Source organism: Eretmochelys imbricata, chromosome 3 (assembly GCF_965152235.1).
Source record: "Eretmochelys imbricata isolate rEreImb1 chromosome 3, rEreImb1.hap1, whole genome shotgun sequence".
In the NCBI taxonomy this organism is placed as follows: Eukaryota; Metazoa; Chordata; order Testudines; family Cheloniidae; genus Eretmochelys; species Eretmochelys imbricata.
The window spans coordinates 91556761-91578809 of NC_135574.1; the positions used below are offsets into that span (position 1 = coordinate 91556761).

The following is a 22049-nucleotide window of genomic DNA, read 5'->3' on the forward strand; positions in this document are numbered from 1 at the left end:
ACACTCCTAATTTCTTTCATTCTGGATTAAATGTTTATTAGAAATAAATACAAAATTACATTACATACAGTTGAAACAAAACATTTAATAGAAATAATAGTTACATATAGAAATAGTACTAGAAATAATTTAAATAATAGAAGTGAATCAACAATCTGGCAGAACAGCATGTATATATGGTGAATTCACATAATTCTGAAATTAAAATATGCTGGTTTGGTTAGGTTAGGTTAGTAAGTATTAAAATTAGTGCTTTCTTCACTATTTCAGTATTGAAAAATTTTCAGTACAAATTATTCAGTGCGAGTGATGGCATTGCTTTTGACCAAACACTATCGCAGGGATATCTGGCTCGATGTTTGTGATCTTAAGATGAAGATGGGCTCCATGTCAATAAGACCATTTTTTTTTTTTTGTTTTGATGCCAACCAGCGCAGATAAACCGATCTCGCACAAATACGAGGTGGGAAAGGGCAGAAGATACTTGACAGCTTTGTCCGATAGAGCTGGATATTCAGAGCTAACCCCCAACCGAAATGACTTCAGTGTATTTTGCTCAAATTTTGTTTTCAGGGAGCTACTTGAATCCAGCTCCAAGGCTGTTCTTCTGAAGCAGAGAAGTTATTTGGCAAAGTTTGAACATTGATGATTAAAGCGTTCCTTATCCATTCAAAGGTGCCATCCAGTTCAGGGAAATAGTTACGAAGATCTTTCTGCAAGCTTTCCAAATGCTGCTTCATGGTTTGCAACACATCACTATCAAGTTCATTAGTCGAGTTTATTACTAAGTTATAAAGAGATGGAAAGGAATCCAGGTCATGACGACGAAGACGTTTATGCCACAGTTTCAATTTCGCAACCATGGCGCTCACTTTGTCTTGAACGTGGAATATGGATATGAGTTTCCCTTGCAAGGATAGACTGAGGTTGTTTAAAAGAGCAAAGATATCTGCAATATATGCTAGTTTGCACAGCCATTTCCAGTCGTGTATACGGTCTCGCAGGTTAAAGGTTTCATCTAAAAAAAAAAAACCCCTTGCAGTTCTCCTCGCAGCTCAAACAGGCGATTCAGAACTTTTACATACGAAAGCCAACACACTTCAGCGTGAAATAGGAGTTGTGTGTAATCACTGCCCATCTCATCACAAACCTGAGAAAATAACCGGGCGTCCAGAGGGCGGCCTTTCACAAAATTGATTATTTTCACAGCTTCATCCAGTACTTGCTTTAGATCTGCCTGCATTTTCTGGGTGGAGAATGCTTCCCTGTGAATGCAACAATGAGTCAATTTTGCTTCTGGCGCAACAACCTGAACATGTGCAACAACTCCTTTCTTCAAACCAGTCATGGCTCGGGTGCCATCTGTGCTTATTCCAACACAAAGACTCCAATCCAAGTAATTGTTTTTGATAAAGTCATCAATAACTTTAAAAATAGCTTCTCCAGTTGTATGTGTTGGCATAGGTTGGCAGAACAAAATATCATCGTGGACTTAATTATTCAGCTCTTATCTGACAAACAACAAAAGATTAGCTAAATTCACATCAGTTAATTCATCTGCTTGCAGTGCATAGTAGCAACTCTTTTGTACTCTTGACAATAATTGCTGCTTTACGTTTTCGGCCAAATCTGTGATTCTACGATGAACAGTGTTATTTGAGAGGGAGACACAATCTATAGCTTTGCTAGCCTTGTCTCCAATCATCACTTGCACCGTTACTTTGGCTGCAGGTTTTACTAATGTCTCGCCAATCACTTCAGCAGCTCCGGACTTCGCAATTAAGTACACCACACTATATGAAGCTTCCAAAGCTTTCATATTTTCACCTCCCATCACATTACGAACTGTTTTCTGGGACTTTTGGAGATCTTTGTGCCTATTTTCGAACAATTCTACACGTTTTCCCTCATATTCTTTATGTTTGCTATCGAAATGGCATTTTAGGTTGGATGATTTCATACTTTCATTTGTGAGAGTCTCGTAACAAATCACACATAATGGAATAGGCTCCACCTCATCTCCAGTCCACGAAAATCCCAGTTTAAGATATTCAACATATTTGTGGGCTTTTTTCATTTTCTTTGCAGCTGATACGTTCAATAAACTTACAGATGGTTCACTAATTTTGTTGTCACAATTGTCGCATGTAGCCATATCACTTCATTTTTCGGCATAATCATCACTAACATTCGTATTCAAACTTCCCGCTTTTAGCCAGCAACCCATTGTAAATGGGTTTAACAAAAACAAGAGAAATATTGTATATTAATACACACCAAGTTTGTACTTGCTATGATCTTTAGATTACTATGAGTAGTTATTCACTTTTATCCGTCAGTATGACTTCTGCACATGCCACAAAGGCAAGTATATTGCCCGAGCCACTGTAACATGCACGCGTGGTTTGCGTCAGCTCTGCTGTACTATTAGATGTTACTGGACGCGTTGTTATATTAGTTACAATGTAAACTTGTGTGTATATTTCTACTGTACAAGTGTACACCATTCTTATGTATTAAATTTTAGAGAATTGTTTTCTGCTGCTAAAAAACTATAATAAAGTAAAATAAAAATTTTTGCCACGTACCCCTTGAAATCCTTTCGCATACCACACTTTGGGAAACACTGTCCTTTAGCCTTTGAGTTACAGAACATGGATTCTTTAGCTCAGGCAGAAGCAGCTAATGCTTACAGATCCCGAGGTCCTGGTTAAATACCTGCTGCTGTCAGCCAGTCCAGTGGCATCGTGCTACACTTGAGTACCAGACTAATGACCACCACTTCTGTAGACAAAGTAAAACAAAGCTGTTTTATAAATCAGTACTGTGAAATTGTGCCCACAATGTGACGTTCAAGACTTATGACCACTTTCTGGCTACTACATCCAGCTGTCATAACAGATCCCTTTTTAATTTGATGAGCCTCTAGGGATTTTAAAGTTGCCAAACTAAGCAGCCAGTTTGATAGACAAAACTGAACACCTTGCATTATGCATCACCTCTGCTTTGTATGTTCTCCCACATGAACTAAATAAAAGACAGTCTCTACAGTTCAAAAAGGCATACTAAATCCACACTGACAGATTCCTCTGAAGTTGCATATTAAAACATGGGTTCCCTCTCTCTGAATACTAGTTAATTAAAAGAGGCAAATCCACATCAGTTAGCGTTAGATTAAACCAGCACAGCAGTGCAATCAAAGGTTGGCTATAAGTCTGAAACAGATATTTTTCAATAATTAATTTCTACATTTGACATTCTTCTGATTGCACATCTTATGAAAGCTCCAAAGGCTGCAATTCTCTCTACCCACACATACACTACATCACGAACAGCAACAACGTATGTTTCTCCATGCTGTCCTTCCAGCAAGCAGGTAGAAGTAGCTCAGGATCTACCCCAATAGGACTTCAGAACTGACAGTATTTTACTCTGAAAGGCATTTAGAAAGCCTAAACAACTGATCGGTCTGTCCCCAAAGTGAATCATCAGCCACTAACAGAAAAGTTATTTGACTCTCATTAGAAATGTCATGTTGTTTTAGCTACTTAGTGCCAAGTCACTAATTTTTCTATCCAGTAGGTTTTTTGATGTTCCTTTAGTGACTTGTTTCAAGCAGGACAGAGGCTAAACCATGGACTTCATTAGAACCTTCACCAGCAATTCTGTAATTAAGGCTGTAATCAAGCAGCCCATTACACACCTTACTTCAAAAAAGTTCAAGGTAAGATATATTGTCTTCATTACCTACATTACTTTTTATATACATACATTACACACACACACTCCCCCTGACCCCCTCCAAATCATTAAGGAAATTTAAAATAAAGAGAAACTATAGTTAAGGTTGTCAAGAAGGTAAGATACTAAGATCAGGTCTACACCAGAGCCCAAAGTCAACTCCAGTACTCCACTGAAACGAGAAGTGTAAGGTAAGTTGATGGGAGAATTTCTCCCGTCGACCCAGTGCAGCGTAGACACCACAGTAAGTTGACCTAAGCTACATCGACTCCAGCTCTGTTATTCATGTAGCGGAATTGCTTAACTTAGGCCGACTTACCCTATTGTGTAGACCAGGCCTAAGATATAGATATGGCATATCCTACCTTAGAAAGTCCAAGCACATCTCTTAACACAAAATTTCTCATTTTTAAAAAAGGCTTTAATGCACAGTAGAAAGAAAATAGAATGATTTATTCAGTATATTGCAATGAAATTGTCATTACATATATTATAGAGCAGAATAACCAAAATTTTTGAAAGTTGAACCCCCAGAAATTAAACCATGCCCTTTTTCAACACTGTGTGTTACATAAAGTTCAATAAAGTGAAATTTAGTTGTAGTTTAGGAAATGGCATTCAATTTTAGGTATCAAATGTTTAAACAAGTTATCTAAAAGTGAAACATAACATTACTTTTCAATATTATTTTTTAAATCATCATAATAGATATTGCCATCCAAGTAATACTAAGACATCAACATGCTAAATGGCCCTGCTATGAAGTTTTGGGCTGGAATACTGCATGTGTTCAGAAGATGGTGGCAGGACCTGCTGCCTCCTCCTCCTAAGTGTGGAACCAAAAATGAGTAACCATGCAGTGCAGAATTGTGTTCACCTTCAAAAGATCTTTGTGATGTTTTTTGATGAGTGAAACAGTTTAAGCTAACATTTAAAGTATTACTGGTATCTGAGTTAACTTCCACTTAAATGAATGGGGTAGTTCACATTTCAGAATTATTATTTCAGGCTCTCTGCAAACCCAGATTAAACATTAGTGAATTGGTTACCCAGGGTCAAATTTTAAATGTTTTCTTCACAACCATAACAGCTACACATCAACTTGAAAAAAGGAAAGCTGAGACTCTGGAGAACATTTGTGAGAGGGGAAGGCAGGTGGAGCATGGACACACCTTGCTAGTCCTTCACACCCCTCAGAAGGGCATGCCCCATGCTTTGGAAAATACTGATAAAGAAATGTAAAACACCACACACTGCAGGGAAATCTCTAATATGTTCTGTATTTAGTGTTCAAGAAAACAAGGATACTAACACTGCCCTTTCTGCAATAGTATCAAATCATTTAAAGTCTCCCATTTTATTATTCAAGACTTGTCCATGTGGTATTGATGTTCAAATCTGTTCTCTTATGAATTCCTACTCTCCAAATTTTTGTCCCTCGCTTGCAATTCTAGGATTATATTGGAATGCTGAACTGCTATTTTTAATGCACACTAAGGTGCAGACATAAGTTTGTTTAAAAAGTTAAAAATTAAAACACTCTTAGAAAAATGTTAACTCTATTAACAAAAGCCAAACTACAGTGGGATAGTAATTCACAAAAAAAAATAGTAATTTGAACAATACAGCAATTTGAGAATTCTATAAGATATTTTTCAAACAGACTACACTAATCTGGAGGTTTCCCATTTCTCCCCATTTCAAGGAGTAGAGGTTTCTCTTTTAGTCCTATATGAGCAGACTTTCAATAGGTCTTAGTTCCTTGATTGAAGGAAGAGAATGAGACAATAATACTTGCTATTACTGCAAACAGAGTCAAAGTAGAATAGAATTAGTACTGGTAATATATAATAGTTTGACAGACAACTAAGCTACTTTGCAAGTCTCAAGTATGATCTGGCAAGGTGGGGGATGGTAGCTTGACTATGAGGCATCTACTCTCACAAGAAAGCATCCTGTACGGGAGTAGTAAATGGAGAGCTATTCCCTTCCCCAGTTTAGCCTTCTGTGTGGATTGTCTGTTTCATTAGGAAGGATATGACATGGATTACAAATACTGTTAATGCCTAGAGCCCCAAGAGAGGAACTGTACAATAGAGGGTGAGTAAGTCCTGGCCCCCAAAACTTGCCATCTAAATAAACAAGACAGGAAAAGGGCAGGAGGAGGAAAAAAAAAAGATACAAAAGTGAAGTGAGTTGCCAAAATTCAAGCACGTCAGTGGCAGAATTGAGAACAGAAATCAAAACTGGATTCTAGGATTCAGGAGACCTATCTACTGGGCAATGATACTCACTCCACCCCTATGGCTCTTAGCATTTTTCTGTATATTTGAGCTCCCTGCAGTTTGTCAATATCTAACCACGACTGAAGGTCCAGCCCTGGGCACAGTAACCCATATGAAGTCTCACTGGAGTGGAATAGAGAGACTATGGGTACATCTACACACCAAAAAAAAGACAGCAAATTTCAGACCTGGGGTCAACTGACACAGGCTCACACAGTGGGGCTAAAAATAGCAGCGTAGACATTGAGGCTTGGACTACGACTGGGCTCTGAGACCCTCCCTCCTTGCTAAGTTTCACAGCTTGGGCTCCAGCCCAAGTCCCAACATTTACACATCTCTTTTTAGCCCTGCAGGGAAAGCTAGAGTCAGTTTGACCAGGGCTCTGAGACTTGCTGCCATTTGTGTGTGTATGTACCGTATATTACAGCAACTGGGTACATCCTAATGATCTCTTTGGAACAGTTACAGGACAGCAAGTGTGTGTACAGCAGTTCCAGAAATGTTTACAGGTAAGTGTTATACTATGCAGAAGTCCAGTAGTATCTTTATTACAAAAAATAAATAAATAAATAAAATCTAGAGTCACAGAACAGCATTTTCAGAATTAACATGGGACATGTAATAATGAAGCAGCTTTCTCATGCTTATGGCTGTTGAACAGCTAAGAGAAAAGCTTTCCCAAAGATTAAATATTTAATGCTTAATGCATTAACTTGAGGGGTAGGGAAGAAGTATTTGACACACTTGGAATCACAGACAGAAATCAGAATTTATTATTTCATTCAGGCAGTCTTTTGACCTTTCAGAAGGACAGGTACAAAAGGAAAGGTCATAGAAACTACAGATTGCTTCTGGGTAGAGTCTTAAGTTTCTAACTTCAATCTTAGAATATGAAATGTACGTTTCATAAAGGCCACCGCAGAGACTAACCTCACTTTTAGCAACGCCCTGTTCTCTCATTGTTTATATAGCATACAATTTAAGTTACAGCTATCAGAAACTCAGAGTCAAGTCTCATGATTTGAAAGGGTTCCATTGGCAGTCAAGCTTTATATGCAAACGTCCTATGCTCAGTGAATTTATCTGGAACGAACAACTGGTAAAAGGCAAAAACATATCACCATATCTATGGAAATGTTTGGACCAAAGCCTGCCATTCTGTCTTAGCAAAGAATCAATAACTTCAATAGGAATTCCACATGTAAAAGAGTGACCAACAGAAATCTCTACCCATATGTTCCTTTAAGGGAACTGACTAATTTGAAACAAATATTAAGATCACCTCTTTATGAGCCCACAGGTTTTCCTTATTGTCTATTTATAATCCAGCTTTATCCCAGACACCCTTAAAGATTAACATGCTGTGACGTTGCACTCCATAATGTTTTATGGAAATGCGCTTACGAGTGTGAATATAACCTAACTGGAATATGCGTTACGCATAAGGTCTCTTGTAAGGTATCATTATAAAGCTTATAATCTGAGTGTCTTCATCCTATTTGTATGAATGTATCATTCCTGTAACTCAAACTAGGAATATGAAGTATAACTTTGAGGTCCTACTGTAATTATGCAAAGTGTGGGCCATTAATAGTGATCTGGAAGCTTGATGGTTCCCATTGACTAGGACAATTGGTTGTAAATGGTCTGTTTACTTGCAAACCTTCCTGGGTTTCAGAGTAACAGCAGTGTTAGTCTGCATTCGCAAAAAGAAAAGGAGTACTTGTGGCACCTTAGAGACTAACCAATTTATGTGAGCTACAGCTCACTTCATGAGCTGTAGCTCACGAAAGCTTATGCTCAAATAAATTTTAAGGTGCCACAAGTACTCCTTTTCTTTTTGCTTCCTGGGTTTGTGCAGGCCAGCCTTGGAAGAATGGAGGCTGGGGTCTCACAGGACATGTGAACATGTCACCCGATACTGGAATCCATCTTAAACCTGGTGCCTTTCCATTTTGAAAGAGGGGTGGGGACCCAAAGAGACAAAAGATTCCTGCCTTGTGCCAAAGCTATAAAAGGGGGTGGAAGAGAACAAAGGGGGCTGCCAGTCATGAGAACACCCCTGCTTTCCACCTAAGATGTTTGCTGGAACTAACAAGAACTGCACCAGGGCAAAGGAATGGGCCCAGACTAGGAAGAAGTCTAGTCTGTGAGAGAAGCTTATTGGAACATCTCTGAGGGTGAGATTTTACCTGTAATCAGTTTCTGAAATATATTAGGCTTAAATTTGCTTGTTTTTGCTTTATTTTGTTTGGTGACTTACTTTCTTCTGTCTATTACTTGAAACCACTTAAATCCTACTTTTTAGACTTAATAAAATCACTTTTGTTTATTAATAAACCCAGAGTAAGTGATTAACACCTGGGGGAGCAAACAGCTGTGCATCTCTCTCTATTAGTCTTATAAAGGGCGGACAATTTATGAGTTTATCCTGTATAAGCTTTATACAAAACAAAACTGATTTATTTGGGGTTTGGATCCCACTGGGTGAATGGGTGCTGGAGGTAAGTAACCTGCTGAGCAATTTTTAGTTAAAGTCTGCAGCTTTGGGGGCGTGGACCAGGCCTGGGTCTGTGTTGCAACAGGCTAGCGTGTCTGGCTCAACAAGGCAAGGTTCTGGAGTCCCAGGCTGGCAGGGAAAACGGGCTCAGATGTAATTCCACCACGTCAGGTGAAAGTCCCAAGGGGGTCTCCGTGACTGAACCCGTCCCACGTCTTAACTTCAGCACTAAAGTTGTTTTTAACAGTTTATTAGGTCAAAGAAAACTAACCATTTAAATACTGGTCTGAGGACAGAATGATCAGGATATCAATATCTAAATTTTCTCCACTAACCCTGCTCCATCAACAAAAAAATCCCAAAAGGAATGCTTCCTGTATTAAAGAAGTTCCAGGAGCCTACTTTAGTGCCACTATCAAGTTTTGAGCTCTTGAATCCTAACCCTTTTTCCACCAACAGGGCAGTGAAGGAAAAAAGGATTACTAAAGAGGTTTTGACAATATTTAGTCTTGATGACAAACGCAGAAAGGAATTCTAACGGTTTAGGAAAAGAGAGAGTTTACTGTTCTTCCATGAGAAGATCTGGTTGCTAGCTAATATTTTAACTTCACGTCAGTCACTGGGCCAAGCACAAAGAAGCCTAGAATAGGAAAATTTAAAATGTTTAGGGAGAGTTGACCAACTTTCATACCATTTTAACTGGTAGTTGGCCTTCAGATGCTTTTTTATTTATTTTTGAATAACAAGCTTGTCTGAAGCAGTGCTAATTACTTCTGTTTACATAATACAGATCTCAGGGTAGGTACCCATTAACCTGTAAATTTTCCACTTCAGGAAATCTGCAGTACTAAAGTCTCCCCATGGAAGTACAAACAGATGGTTTTCGTCCAATTATCTCGTCGACTTGTTTCAGCCAACTAAACTACCTGTGACTCAGCCAATGCTAATGATTTGGATTTTGTTTTTGTCCGAATGCAATTTGTAGCTCCAACCATAATAGTGAAGGATTAAAGTATTTTATCCACAGGTATGCACATAATTCATAAGATAAACATAAGATCAAGATCATTGAGATTCCTGCTTCATGTGTTAATGCATTTAAAGGAAGGACTCTGATGATGCAATAAAAAAAAAAAATCCAGAGAAAGAGAAGCAACTGAAACAGTAATCTACTAACAGAAGTCTTTATCAGAACTACTCAATTCTTAGAGTGCAGACTCCTCAAGGGAGGAACTGTTTCCTTCTATGTCTCTACAGAAGGCCTATGAGGGCCCTGATCCTGACTAAGAAAAAAAACACAAGAATAAAATACTAGTACACTGCATTAAGAACATCATCTTCAGGGTCTAGGTCACTTTTAGGCACTTTTTAAGCTGCTTAGTGTCAAGACCAGAGTTAGGGTGGTCATGCCTAGTGATCAGGGCTGGTGTCAAAAGGGGCAGGAGACCAAAAGCAGTAGCCTGAGTTTAAGACCTGGAGTCAGGCTCCTAGTACCAATAATAGGGGGGTGGGATCCAACCTGCTAAACCAGGGTCTGTAGTCAGAATTCAAGTACCCAAGTCATGGGGCAAAGCAGAAGTCAGACTCCAAGTACTAAAGCCACGGGTGCGAGCTGGGGTCACAAGTCCAAAAGTAAGCCAAGATGCAGGTATGATGGTACAGTTGGCTGGGGGGAGATGTCTACCTCATTGCACTGACATATCCTGGAATCCTCCTGAGCTTAAGTAAGGTGCATGGACCAATCAGGCGCCATGACTGAAATTGTCAATCCAACCTTCTGAGGTGGTACTACCTGTGATGCTCATCTCCAGAGGGTCTATGTGGTAATGCATGTGGCTCTACCATGGCAGCAGTATGGAGATGAGAGTCATCCCGCAGACCCAGGTTCTAGTTCTGCCCCTGAAAAAATCTTATACTTAGGCACTTTTGAAGATGTTAGCTTTCTCTAAGTTAGCATACCAATATCTTGAAAATTCTGAAATACTTAGTATTGAAAGTACATAAGGGGAAAATATAGGTCAGACAGTAGTAACAAATGCAACTCTTTTTAAAAACAAAAAAAAACCTTGCCCAACAACATGCAGGAGATTTATGGTAAATCGTGGCTGAAGCAATTTTAGTCTTTCCTATTTGGCTTAAGCTCCTTATTTCTAGGCACTTCAAAAGATCTGTGTACCAGTTTAGAAGATAAAATAGTATCTAACAACAAAATTAAAGCATGCCATCAAGAAATAATCTGTGATTATATGTGATTGCATATGTACATCTGACCAACTGTGTGCCAAATATCAAAGCAGCATGAAATCTCTGCTTGCTGTGGAGAAAGAAAAAAGAAAGTATTAGTTTGCTTGGAACAGGCTGAATAAAAAACACAAGTTACTGTTATCCTGTACTGATGAATGCATAGCAGTTCTAGCCCTAAAAAGCACCTGAACACCTGGATTACAATTTAAGATGATTTTATGGCTCTGTCTTGAACTTATAATTTTAAGGTCACTTGGACCTTTCTTTAATTCATCAATCACGTACAAACATGTCTGCATATTCTCAGATGCAAGCCGTACAACAGTTCAATATGTCTGTTTACTTTAAGGAAAAAGTACTTAAACTGTAAGCTCTTTGGGGCAAGGACAGTCTGTTCTGTGGATGTACAGCACCTAGCATAATGGGGTCCTGGTCAATACCTGGAGCTCCAAAGTGCTGAAATACTACTACAAATAATAATATCAGTGTTCCACAGTTTGCACTGGTTTCCAAGTAGCTTGTGGATGGAGTTTAAGGTGTTTTTGACCTACAGCCCTAAAAGGTGTGGGACCTTGCTACCTAAGAAACTGATCACAGCTGTTACATTATCACACCAGCAGTGAGCCCTCCTGGTTTACTCCGGTGACACAGGACTAGTGACATGTCAATTTCTGTGAGTTCCTCTACTCTAGTCACTTCATGCATCTAAAGAACTGTTGTTCTTCTTTATTTACGCACGAAAGCTTATGCCCGAATTAATCAGACTAACACAGCTACCCCTTTAATCTAGAACTCACTCCCCTGCAAAACTTCCACTCTGGAACAAGAGTCTTTCTATTACAAAAAAAAAAAAAGAAAAGAAAAGAAAAAGGAAAAAAAAAGCAGCCAGTAGAACCTCACAGTATTGCCAGCAAACAAATATGAACACCTGACCTGTAAAAGTGCCCACACAAATCTTTGCAGGACCAGGGCTGTTAGGCTTGCCTATACAGAGATTATGTGGAAAGTTGGTTTATGCTGTGTAAACCTATAGCACAATAGCTTGCCACACACTACCTAGCTGTGTGGATCCTGCTACCACGAAGTGAGCTGTAGCTCACGAAAGCTTACGCTCAAATAAATGTGTTAGTCTCTAAGGTGCCAATGTAATGTATTATTGGGTTCATCTTATAGCAAGATGAACCTTAAAATAAACTGAAGTATTAGTTTTGATAAACTACTGTGCTGAAAGACATTAGGGCGAAGACTAGAATACACCATATTTCTGAATATTTACATGCACAAAATCCCTGAATGCAGAGCTACTTCAATGCTTTGAGTACCTCAGAATATATAGGTTTCAGGGTAGCAGCCGTGTTAGTCTGAATCCACAAAAAGAAAAGGAGTACTTAGAGACTAACAAATTTATTTGTGCATAAGCTTTGGTGAGCTACAGCTCACTTCATCGGACGCATTCAGTGAAAAATACAGCGGGGAGATTTATATACACAGAGAACATGAAACAATGGGTGTTACCATACACACTGTAAGGAGAGTGATCAGGTAAGGTGAGCTATTACCAGCAGGAGGGGGGGTGGGGGGGGGAAGACACCTTCTGCAGTGATGATCAGTGTGGGCCATTTCCAATAGTTTACAAGAACATCTGAGGAACAGTGGGGGGGGGGGGTAAGCATGGGGAAATAGTTTTACTTTGTGTAATGACCCATCCACTCCCAGTCTTTATTCAAGCCTAAGTTAATTGTATCCTCAGATAAATTTGTTAGTCTCTAAAGGTGCCACAAGTATGTTGTTTCTTTCTTCAGAATATTTAGCATATGTCCAATGACAGGGAACTCAAAAGGCCATGCATCTATTTTAACATGGAAATAAAATATGCTTCTGATGACAACAATTAAACGCTATGCAAACTACTGAAATAAGAAAAGGAAATAAACCTAAAATTGTACACATATGAGAATTAGTCTGTACAAATATTCTCACATACCTACTTTTAAATTCCTAAAAGTGTTGTAAGCCAAATTAAGTGTCCCCTGAACACTCTTCATACATGGTGACCAAAGATAAAAACTAATTGTATTATCTTAGTTTTAAACCACAATTCAAGTTTTAAGTAAGATATGTAGAAAATAAGCTTAACTATAGCAGTTATTTGACTAGTTGAACTGTATTTCACTCAGAGTGAAAAATAACTTCCTAAGGAAGGTTTCAGAGTAGCAGCCATGTTAGTCTGTATTTGCAAAAAGAAAAGGAGGACTTGTGGCACCGTAGAGACTAACATTTATTTGAGCATAAGCTTTCGTGAGCTACAGCTGAATGCATCCAATGAAGTGAGCTGTAGCTCACGAAAGCTTATGCTCAAATAAATGTGTTAGTCTCTAAGGTGCCACAAGTCCTCCTTTTCTTCTTCCTAAGGAAGGCTCTGATCCTTCCCTAACTGAGGTCAAAGAAATAAAGTCTGACTCGTCAAAATAATTCGTTTTCCAACAGAAGTAGCATACTATGCTGTCTACATTAACTGACTCTAGTAAGAATTTGCCTTTATTTCATTCAAAAACTATATACACAGACAATTTGGTATGGCCTGCATGACCACCATAAACTTCCTGCAAAAAATTCTCTATTTCTGTTCAGCAAACGAGCTGAACTGAGATGAAACGTTTTCTTCCTTCAGCTTAGCAGATATTTGAAAGATACTAATATGTTTATTACTTACGGGTTTTTCAACTTCTTGTTTAAATATAAGCTATATGAAGCTTTAAACGGCTCATTACCAATTACTTTCCCTCCAGTACACATTGTGTATTTCCCTCATGCAAAGCTGTCTGTGTATTTTATGAATTGTGATTCTTTTTCAAACCAAGGAAAATTACAGAATTGAATCATGCATTTGTAAAAAGTTATTCTGAATATGCAAATCATAACTACAGTAGAGTCTGTCACCCTTCAGTCTACTAATCTTGACAGTGTTCCTTTAAAATATCAGCTTTTAACAAAATGTATGTATACTACAGTATCCTCTTACAGGGCTTAGGATCCCGTCATGAAGGCTGTTAAATCAGTGAGACAAAACTGATATTTTCCCTTCTTCCCCCCAAAATCATTACTTAAGACAGTTAATTCATTGTCAAGGGACACTCAAAATAACAGATATTAAAAATAAGTTCTTAATAAAAAGCAAAACTAGTTCCAAGTTTATTTGAAAAAAAATCACCTAGAATGGCTTGTTCACTTCTATGCAAATGAAGGGGTTTTTTTAAATCCTGTAAATTTTAGAGTATAAATATAAAATCCAGTCAGTCAGTGTCAATTTCCCTAAACCCAGACAGTTATACAGGAAAAACTATGTACACAAGCACAGTTTAATGGACTCACTTTATAGCTTTCCAAACGCATTTTTCATGTCATGTTTTGAAACTAAAACTATTTGTCTCTCTGGCTGTCATCCTTTGCTTTAGGATTTCACCTTCAACAGACGTCAAAACCTGCATAAATGCCATTATCTATTCGGTGAAAAACACATTGTGGATTCTATCCTGGGGAACTGAGGTAACACTGCAATAAGCAGCCAATCCACATGCAGCTTTTAAAAGGGACTAATCCACCAGGTTTTAATCACTGGAAGATCTCCATCTAAATGGGAATTTGAAGCCAGTTTTGCCCCTCTCAGGCGGAAGAATGGGGCTTGCAGGAGACGAAAGAGCGCTCAGCGACCTCCTCCTTTCACCCGGAGAGCAGCTCGCAGCAGGAGACACGACACGGTTGGAGAGTTGGGAGGGGGGGACACGCTTACCTTGGTGAGCTGGGCTATTTTCTTGCTCATTTTGAGGTGCAGATCTTGGCTGTACTCCACGCTGAGCCCCGGCTGGGAACTGGACGCGACGAATTTCCCAGCGCTGGCTGAGGAGCCGCCGCCGCTGCCGTAGTAATGCTGCTGCCAGCTCATCCCGGGGGTCGCCATCTTCACAGCGAGACCCGGCTACCCCTCCCGCTCCGCTTTCCAGGAAAGCGACCGGGGGGGGGGGGGCGATGCCGCGGCGCACTGACCGCGCACGCTGCCAGGGTCACTGGCGGAGCGTGCTCCTTCAGCCCCCCCCGCGGCCGTGTCTCCGGTCCCGCCTCCCTCACACCATCCGCCCCCTCCGCTAGGTGCGCGGGGCGGCGGCGGGGACGCGGCCCCCGGGCGGGGGAGAATCTGCGCACCAGCGACCGGTGCCGCCTCCTGCTCGCGGCGCGGCAGCAAGCGGGCCACGCAGCCGCTTCCCTCGCCCGGTGCCGGGGTGGCCGAAAGGCCCCCCTGACAAACGCTACCCTCGGGAGCGCGGGGGGGGTGGGTCTCCGGCGGCCGCCGCGGCCCGCCCAGCCCAAGCAGAGCTGCCGCTTCGCCCAGCGCGGAGGAGCCGGCGACTGTTGCTGCGGCCGCCACTCGGTTACCAGGCTCCGGCTGCACTGTTTACGCTAAGCAATGTCGTCACTTCCGGCTGCTCACTCCCGGCCCTGTCAGTCTGAGCCTCCACAGGTGCGAAGCAACCGGAGCCACGCGCATGCGTAGCAGCTGGAAAACTCTCCCCTCCTATCTCCCGCCAAGCAGGTGCATATGCGCTGGGCCGCAGGCGGGCGCGCGCTGTTCCACTGTTCCCCGAGTCTTCCTGGCTGCTGGTGCGCGCGCTGCGCGCTGTACCCGAGCAGCAGGTGCATAAGCGCCGTGTCCACTCCTCCTGCCCCCTTCCTCGACCTCTTCGCTCACTTGCTCCCTTCCCCTTCCAGCAGCAGGTGGCGCGCTTCCTAGTCCCACCTTGTTCTTTTTCATCTCCCGCAGCCGCACGTAGTTCTGCGCGGTGCTGCCCCTGCACGATCAAAAGTTCTGCAACTGCCCCAGCATTTGCTGGCCTCAGAGCCTCGCCTCTGTGAGTCTTTAGAGAAAGCCGTACCACGCACGGGTAGGAACCGGGCCCCACGCTCTCAACCTTCAGATAGAAATAACTTTCCAGCCCTTTTTCCCTGTGGAAGAGCCCTGGACCTGTTACAGTTGCAGACTGATTGCTAGAGGAGAGAACATCTTACTGCTTGATAAATGTTAACAGGGTAGCTCATAAAAATTAACAGTGCTGCCATCAGACCTAGTTGTGGTACAGTATTTGTCTAAGTATTGCACAACATTCTGATTAAAATAGTAGCACTGAACAGAATCAATGTGGCACTTGTGAAAGTGATTAAACGAGCTAATCCATAAATCTTAAATAATAGTGATGGTCCAGAATACTCTTTTTTCAGGCCAGGCCTATTCAATCCTTTTAACAATGTTATAGTTACAGGACAAGTTACACTTTGGACCCCACTGCAATTTCTCTCAAATGCACCCTTCAGGTGACAGGCCTGGCTTCCTTCACCTCTCTCAAGCGTGGAAACTCATAGTTTAACCACTCAGGCACTTGATGAGTGGGTTACTCTGTTTCCCACCATCTAAAACATAACAGGCCCACCTGCATTTGGCTCCTGCAAGAAAACTTTTCAAGAATCTGTGTCTAGGAGCTGATTAAAATGACTCAAAGCAGTTTTAAATCAAAACAAGTATATTGTTTATTCATCCAAAAGTACAGTGCAAACAAAGAAAAAGGTTAAGACAAATGTATGTAGGTATTTGGTCTAACCTAAACTTTATCCTTTTGTTGCAAGTTTTGGTAAGCTCAACTTAACCCAGCTGCCTCCATATCTGGGGTAAGAGAGTGAACTGGAAGAGGGCAGTAGGCTCTCTCTCACAGTAACTTGCACCCCAACATCTCTCACCAAGAAGTTGCTACTTGTTCACCCCTCCTTTGCTCCAAGTAAGAGTTTTAAAAACAGTTTAGCATCCCTTTGATCCTCGGCACTAGCCTTGAGAAAATAAACCTATTAACCAGGCAGGTGGTAGGCATTTCCCAACTGATGATGCCCCCTTGTTCTCTTCAGGGCCTTTGATATTCTCTGGAGGTGTCTTACCTCTGTCATTGTTTTGTTTCCTACTTGTTCTCCCATTTAACTCTGTATGTCAGCACTCAATGTCAAGCAGGTAAACTGAGGTACATATAATATTCATACAAAATACAAATCTCTCCCTCATTCTCCATGTGTTGTCTGGAAGTAAGTATTATTGCTGGTAAACTTCACAAATGATAAAAATTGGTGGAGTACTAAATAATGACAGTCAAGTTCTAGCAGTCTGACATGCTTGCTAAACTTAGTTCATCTGAACTACATGCAAGAGCCAAATGCAAGGTCATAAGTCTAGGAACAAGGAAGACAGCTCATATTTACAAGATGGGAGACCATATTCTGAAAAGCAGTGACTCTGAAAAGGATTAAGGAGTCATGGTATGAATAACCAACTGAACATGAGCTTCCAGTGTGATCTTGTCACTAAGAATGTGTAAGCAGGGGACTGTCAAGTACAAGCAGGGAAGTGTTGTTGTGAACTAAATCAATTTACTTACCAATTCTGTGCTACACAGTTCCTCACTCTGAGTATTTGCACAGATCATGAATTCTTATCCTTGCAAAAGACTAAAGCTGGATTTTTTAAAAGGAATCTTTCCAAATACTAAAAGTGGAAATAATAGGATTCACTTTCTTTCTCTTCTTAGGAATCCAGTACCAGTCTTTACCATAAGACAGTTACACACACAAACAGTTAATTTCAAATTCCTTTTTAGAAATAACACTACAAAGATAAACCATTACAGCACAGCAGTTACACTGTACCCTAACTAGGCTAATATCAGCAAATAGAGATATTTTCCTTTAAAATGAAGACTATAACAGGGCCTAAATTCAGAGATATAATACCTTACATACAAAATAAATACAAGAATTGGGATTTCTGACAATTGGAGATCTTCAGCTTTCAAGTATGATCACCCTGCGTATTATATTGACAATTAAATAAAATAGTTGTACTACATCACAAATTGTTACAGCATCCACACTATTGAGCACATACACAACTTCAAATGAGAAAGAAGAAAACTTGACAATTACTGTAACTGTTAGGCTCACACAGTGTCTCTGGTTCAGTGATGCAGTACACCTCCTGAAGCCATTTGGCCTCCAGACTGTGATTCCTCCTTTACAGTGTTCCCCCCCACCCCCCGTCTCAATCTCACTGACTTTTGTAAAATTACAGGGAACTGTACTGAGATCCAGCTCACAGATTCAGTCTGGGTTACAGATTCCCTGGCATCCCTGTACAGAGATCTGGCTCACAGATTCCCTGGCATCTCTATCTTCCCCCTGCTGGGCTGGGCTTGAGCTGACTGGTGCTTTGCCAGTCAGGGTGCAGAGCCATATCTGTGTCTGTCTCTATGTGTGTGACGTTACCCAGGATACAAATTGGACTGTTGAACAATGGTGTCTCCTTAGTTCTCTAGCCTGGGATGCCTCTTACACTGATTTGCTGATGAACTACCACCTCTCCAGGTTTTGTTCACACAGAGCCTTCAACTCATATATTCACTCCCAGCTGAATACATGAATGCTCTCCCAGCCCTCCATGAATTACATACAGGGCAACACCCACATATTCTTAGCCCCGCCTTGTTCCCCAGAAATATGCATCTTGCACTGCTCAATATTCTCCTGAATAGTGTAAGCCCATAGTAAGTCCGTCATTCCAATGCTGGGTAATGATTATGCACCAGCCTTGTCATCTCAAATATAGATTCCCAAACACTTGAATCTAAACACGCTGCTTTAGATAAAACAAATTTATTAACTACAGATAGATTTTAAGTAATTACAAGTGATAAGGCATAAGCCTGTTGCCTGATTTTAGGAGGTTAATATTATTTTAGATATGGGTTACAGGCTCGCCAATTAATATGATCAGAAGATAAGGTTCTTGTGCCAGAATCAGGCTACAGAGTTTGCAAGGACCCTCAGGATGTATGGCAAGGACACTCACTCTGAGACAAATGTAGCCTTAAAGACCTTTATTGAGATAAATGGAATAGTAATCAAATGGTAAAATAATCAGGAGTTACAAAGGCAATAATAAAAAAAGGAGTACTTGTGGCACCTTAGAGACTAACCAATTTATTTGAGCATGAGCTTTCGTGAGCTACAGCTCACTTCATCAGATGCATACCGTGGAAACTGCAGCAGACTTTATATATACACAGAGAATATGAAACAATACCTCCTCCCACCCCACTGTCCTGCTGGTAATAGCTTATCTAAAGTAATCTTCAGGTTAGGCCATTTCCAGCACAAATCCAGGTTTTCTCACCCTCCACCCCCCCACACAAATTCACTCTCCTGCTGGTGATAGCCCATCCAAAGTGACAACTCTTTACACAATGTGCATGATAATGAAGTTAGGCCATTTCCTGCACAAATCCAGGTTCTCTCACTCCCTCACCCCCCTCCAAAAACCCACCCCCATACACACACAAACTCACTCTCCTGCTGGTAATAGCTCATCCAAACTGACCACTTTCCAAGTTTAAATCCAAGTTAAACCAGAACATCGGGGGGGGGGGGTAGGAAAAAACAAGAGGAAATAGGCTACCTTGCATAATGACTTAGCCACTCCCAGTCTCTATTTAAGCCTAAATTAATAGTATCCAATTTGCAAATGAATTCCAATTCAGCAGTTTCTCGCTGGAGTCTGGATTTGAAGTTTTTTTGTTTTAAGATAGCGACCTTCATGTCTGTGATTGCGTGACCAGAGAGATTGAAGTGTTCTCCGACTGGTTTATGAATGTTATAATTCTTGACATCTGATTTGTGTCCATTTATTCTTTTACGTAGAGACTGTCCAGTTTGACCAATGTACATGGCAGAGGGGCATTGCTGGCACATGATGGCATAAATCACATTGGTGGATGTGCAGGTGAACGAGCCTCTGATAGTGTGGCTGATGTTATTAGGCCCTGTGATGGTGTCCCCTGAATAGATATGTGGGCACAATTGGCAACGGGCTTTGTTGCAAGGATAAGTTCCTGGGTTAGTGGTTCTGTTGTGTGGCATGTGGTTGTTGGTGAGTATTTGCTTCAGGTTGCGGGGCTGTCTGTAGGCAAGGACTGGCCTGTCTCCCAAGATTTGTGAGAGTGTTGGGTCATCCTTTAGGATAGGTTGTAGATCCTTAATAATGCGTTGGAGGGGTTTTAGTTGGGGGCTGAAGGTGACGGCTAGTGGAGTTCTGTTATTTTCTTTGTTAGGCCTGTCCTGTAGTAGGTAACTTCTGGGAACTCTTCTGGCTCTATCAATCTGTTTCTTTACTTCCGCAGGTGGGTACTGTAGTTGTAAGAAAGCTTGACAGAGATCTTGTAGGTGTTTGTCTCTGTCTGAGGGGTTGGAGCAAATGCGGTTGTATCGCAGAGCTTGGCTGTAGACGATGGATCGCGTGGTGTGGTCAGGGTGAAAGCTGGAGGCATGCAGGTAGGAATAGCGGTCAGTAGGTTTCCGGTATAGGGTGGTGTTTATGTGACCATTGTTTATTAGCACTGTAGTGTCCAGGAAGTGGATCTCTTGTGTGGACTGGACCAGGCTGAGGTTGGTGGTGGGATGGAAATTGTTGAAATCATGGTGGAATTCCTCAAGGGCTTCTTTTCCATGGGTCCAGATGATGAAGATGTCATCAATATAGCGCAAGTAGAGTAGGGGCTTTAGGGGACGAGAGCTGAGGAAGCGTTGTTCTAAATCAGCCATAAAAATGTTGGCATACTGTGGGGCCATGCGGGTACCCATAGCAGTGCTGCTGATCTGAAGGTATACATTGTCCCCAAATGTGAAATAGTTATGGGTAAGGACAAAGTCACAAAGTTCAGCCACCAGGTTTGCCGTGACATTATCGGGGATAGTGTTCCTGACGGCTTGTAGTCCATCTTTGTGTGGAATGTTGGTGTAGAGGGCTTCTACATCCATAGTGGCCAGGATGGTGTTATCAGGAAGATCACCGATGGATTGAAGTTTCCTCAGGAAGTCAGTGGTGTCTCGAAGGTAGCTGGGAGTGCTGGTAGCGTAGGGCCTGAGGAGGGAGTCTACATAGCCAGACAATCCTGCTGTCAGGGTGCCAATGCCTGAAATGATGGGGCGCCCAGGAGTTCCAGGTTTATGGATCTTGGGTAGTAGACAGAACTGTATCATGTTCGTGGGGGTGGAGGGGCAGAAGGAGAGGCCCCGGGATAGAACAGCTGCTTCTGCCCCTCTGCCATGTACATTGGTCAAACTGGACAGTCTCTACGTAAAAGAATAAATGGACACAAATCAGATGTCAAGAATTATAACATTCATAAACCAGTCGGAGAACACTTCAATCTCTCTGGTCACGCAATCACAGACATGAAGGTCGCTATCTTAAAACAAAAAAACTTCAAATCCAGACTCCAGCGAGAAACTGCTGAATTGGAATTCATTTGCAAATTGGATACTATTAATTTAGGCTTAAATAGAGACTGGGAGTGGCTAAGTCATTATGCAAGGTAGCCTATTTCCTCTTGTTTTTTCCTACCCCCCCCCCCCCCCCGATGTTCTGGTTTAACTTGGATTTAAACTTGGAGAGTGGTCAGTTTGGATGAGCTATTACCAGCAGGAGAGTGAGTTTGTGTGTGTATGGGGGTGGGTTTTTGGAGGGGGGTGAGGGAGTGAGAGAACCTGGATTTGTGCAGGAAATGGCCTAACTTCATTATCATGCACATTGTGTAAAGAGTTGTCACTTTGGATGGGCTATCACCAGCAGGAGAGTGAATTTGTGTGGGGGGGTGGAGGGTGAGAAAACCTGGATTTGTGCTGGAAATGGCCTAACCTGAAGATTACTTTAGATAAGCTATTACCAGCAGGACAGTGGGGTGGGAGGAGGTATTGTTTCATATTCTCTGTGTATATATAAAGTCTGCTGCAGTTTCCACGGTATGCATCTGATGAAGTGAGCTGTAGCTCACGAAAGCTCATGCTCAAATAAATTGGTTAGTCTCTAAGGTGCCACAAGTACTCCTTTTTTTTTTGCGAATACAGACTAACACGGCTGTTACTCTGAAACCTGTCAAAGGCAATAATATTGTTCTAGAGATACATGATGTTATGTACAACAAAGCTTTTGATTAATATACTCACATCCTTTCTTGATAACCTGGTGGTAAGAGACAAAGGACCAGTCTTGCCTCTAGCATGCCAAGAGATTCAGGTCCAGGTTCCTCAATTCTTGAGTGGGAGGTGCAGAGCTTGGAAGCTAAAGAGCTATAGAAGACTTAAAAAAAAGCTAACTTAGAGTATTTGTGGCACCTTAGAGACTAACAAATTTATTTAAG

General features: G+C 41.4%; 1 protein-coding gene across 7 annotated transcripts in view; it reads right to left on the bottom strand.

Moving 5' to 3' along the window:
- FAM184A (family with sequence similarity 184 member A) overlaps positions 1-15133 on the bottom strand; it is a 170301-nt gene extending 155168 nt beyond the window's left edge. For 3 of the 7 annotated variants that reach the window (XR_013345622.1, XM_077813001.1, XM_077813003.1), the window contains exon 1: positions 14561-15131. Coding sequence is in view for 3 of the 7 variants with exons in the window: in XM_077813001.1 (XP_077669127.1) it covers positions 14561-14728 (168 nt within the window). In the remaining 4 variants the exon portion in view is untranslated. Of the gene's footprint in view, positions 1-14560 lie in introns of all 7 variants that reach the window. The other 4 variants (XR_013345624.1, XR_013345625.1, XR_013345623.1 and 1 more) reach the window with 2 other exon arrangements.
- Positions 15134-22049: the final 6916 nt, after the last annotated feature.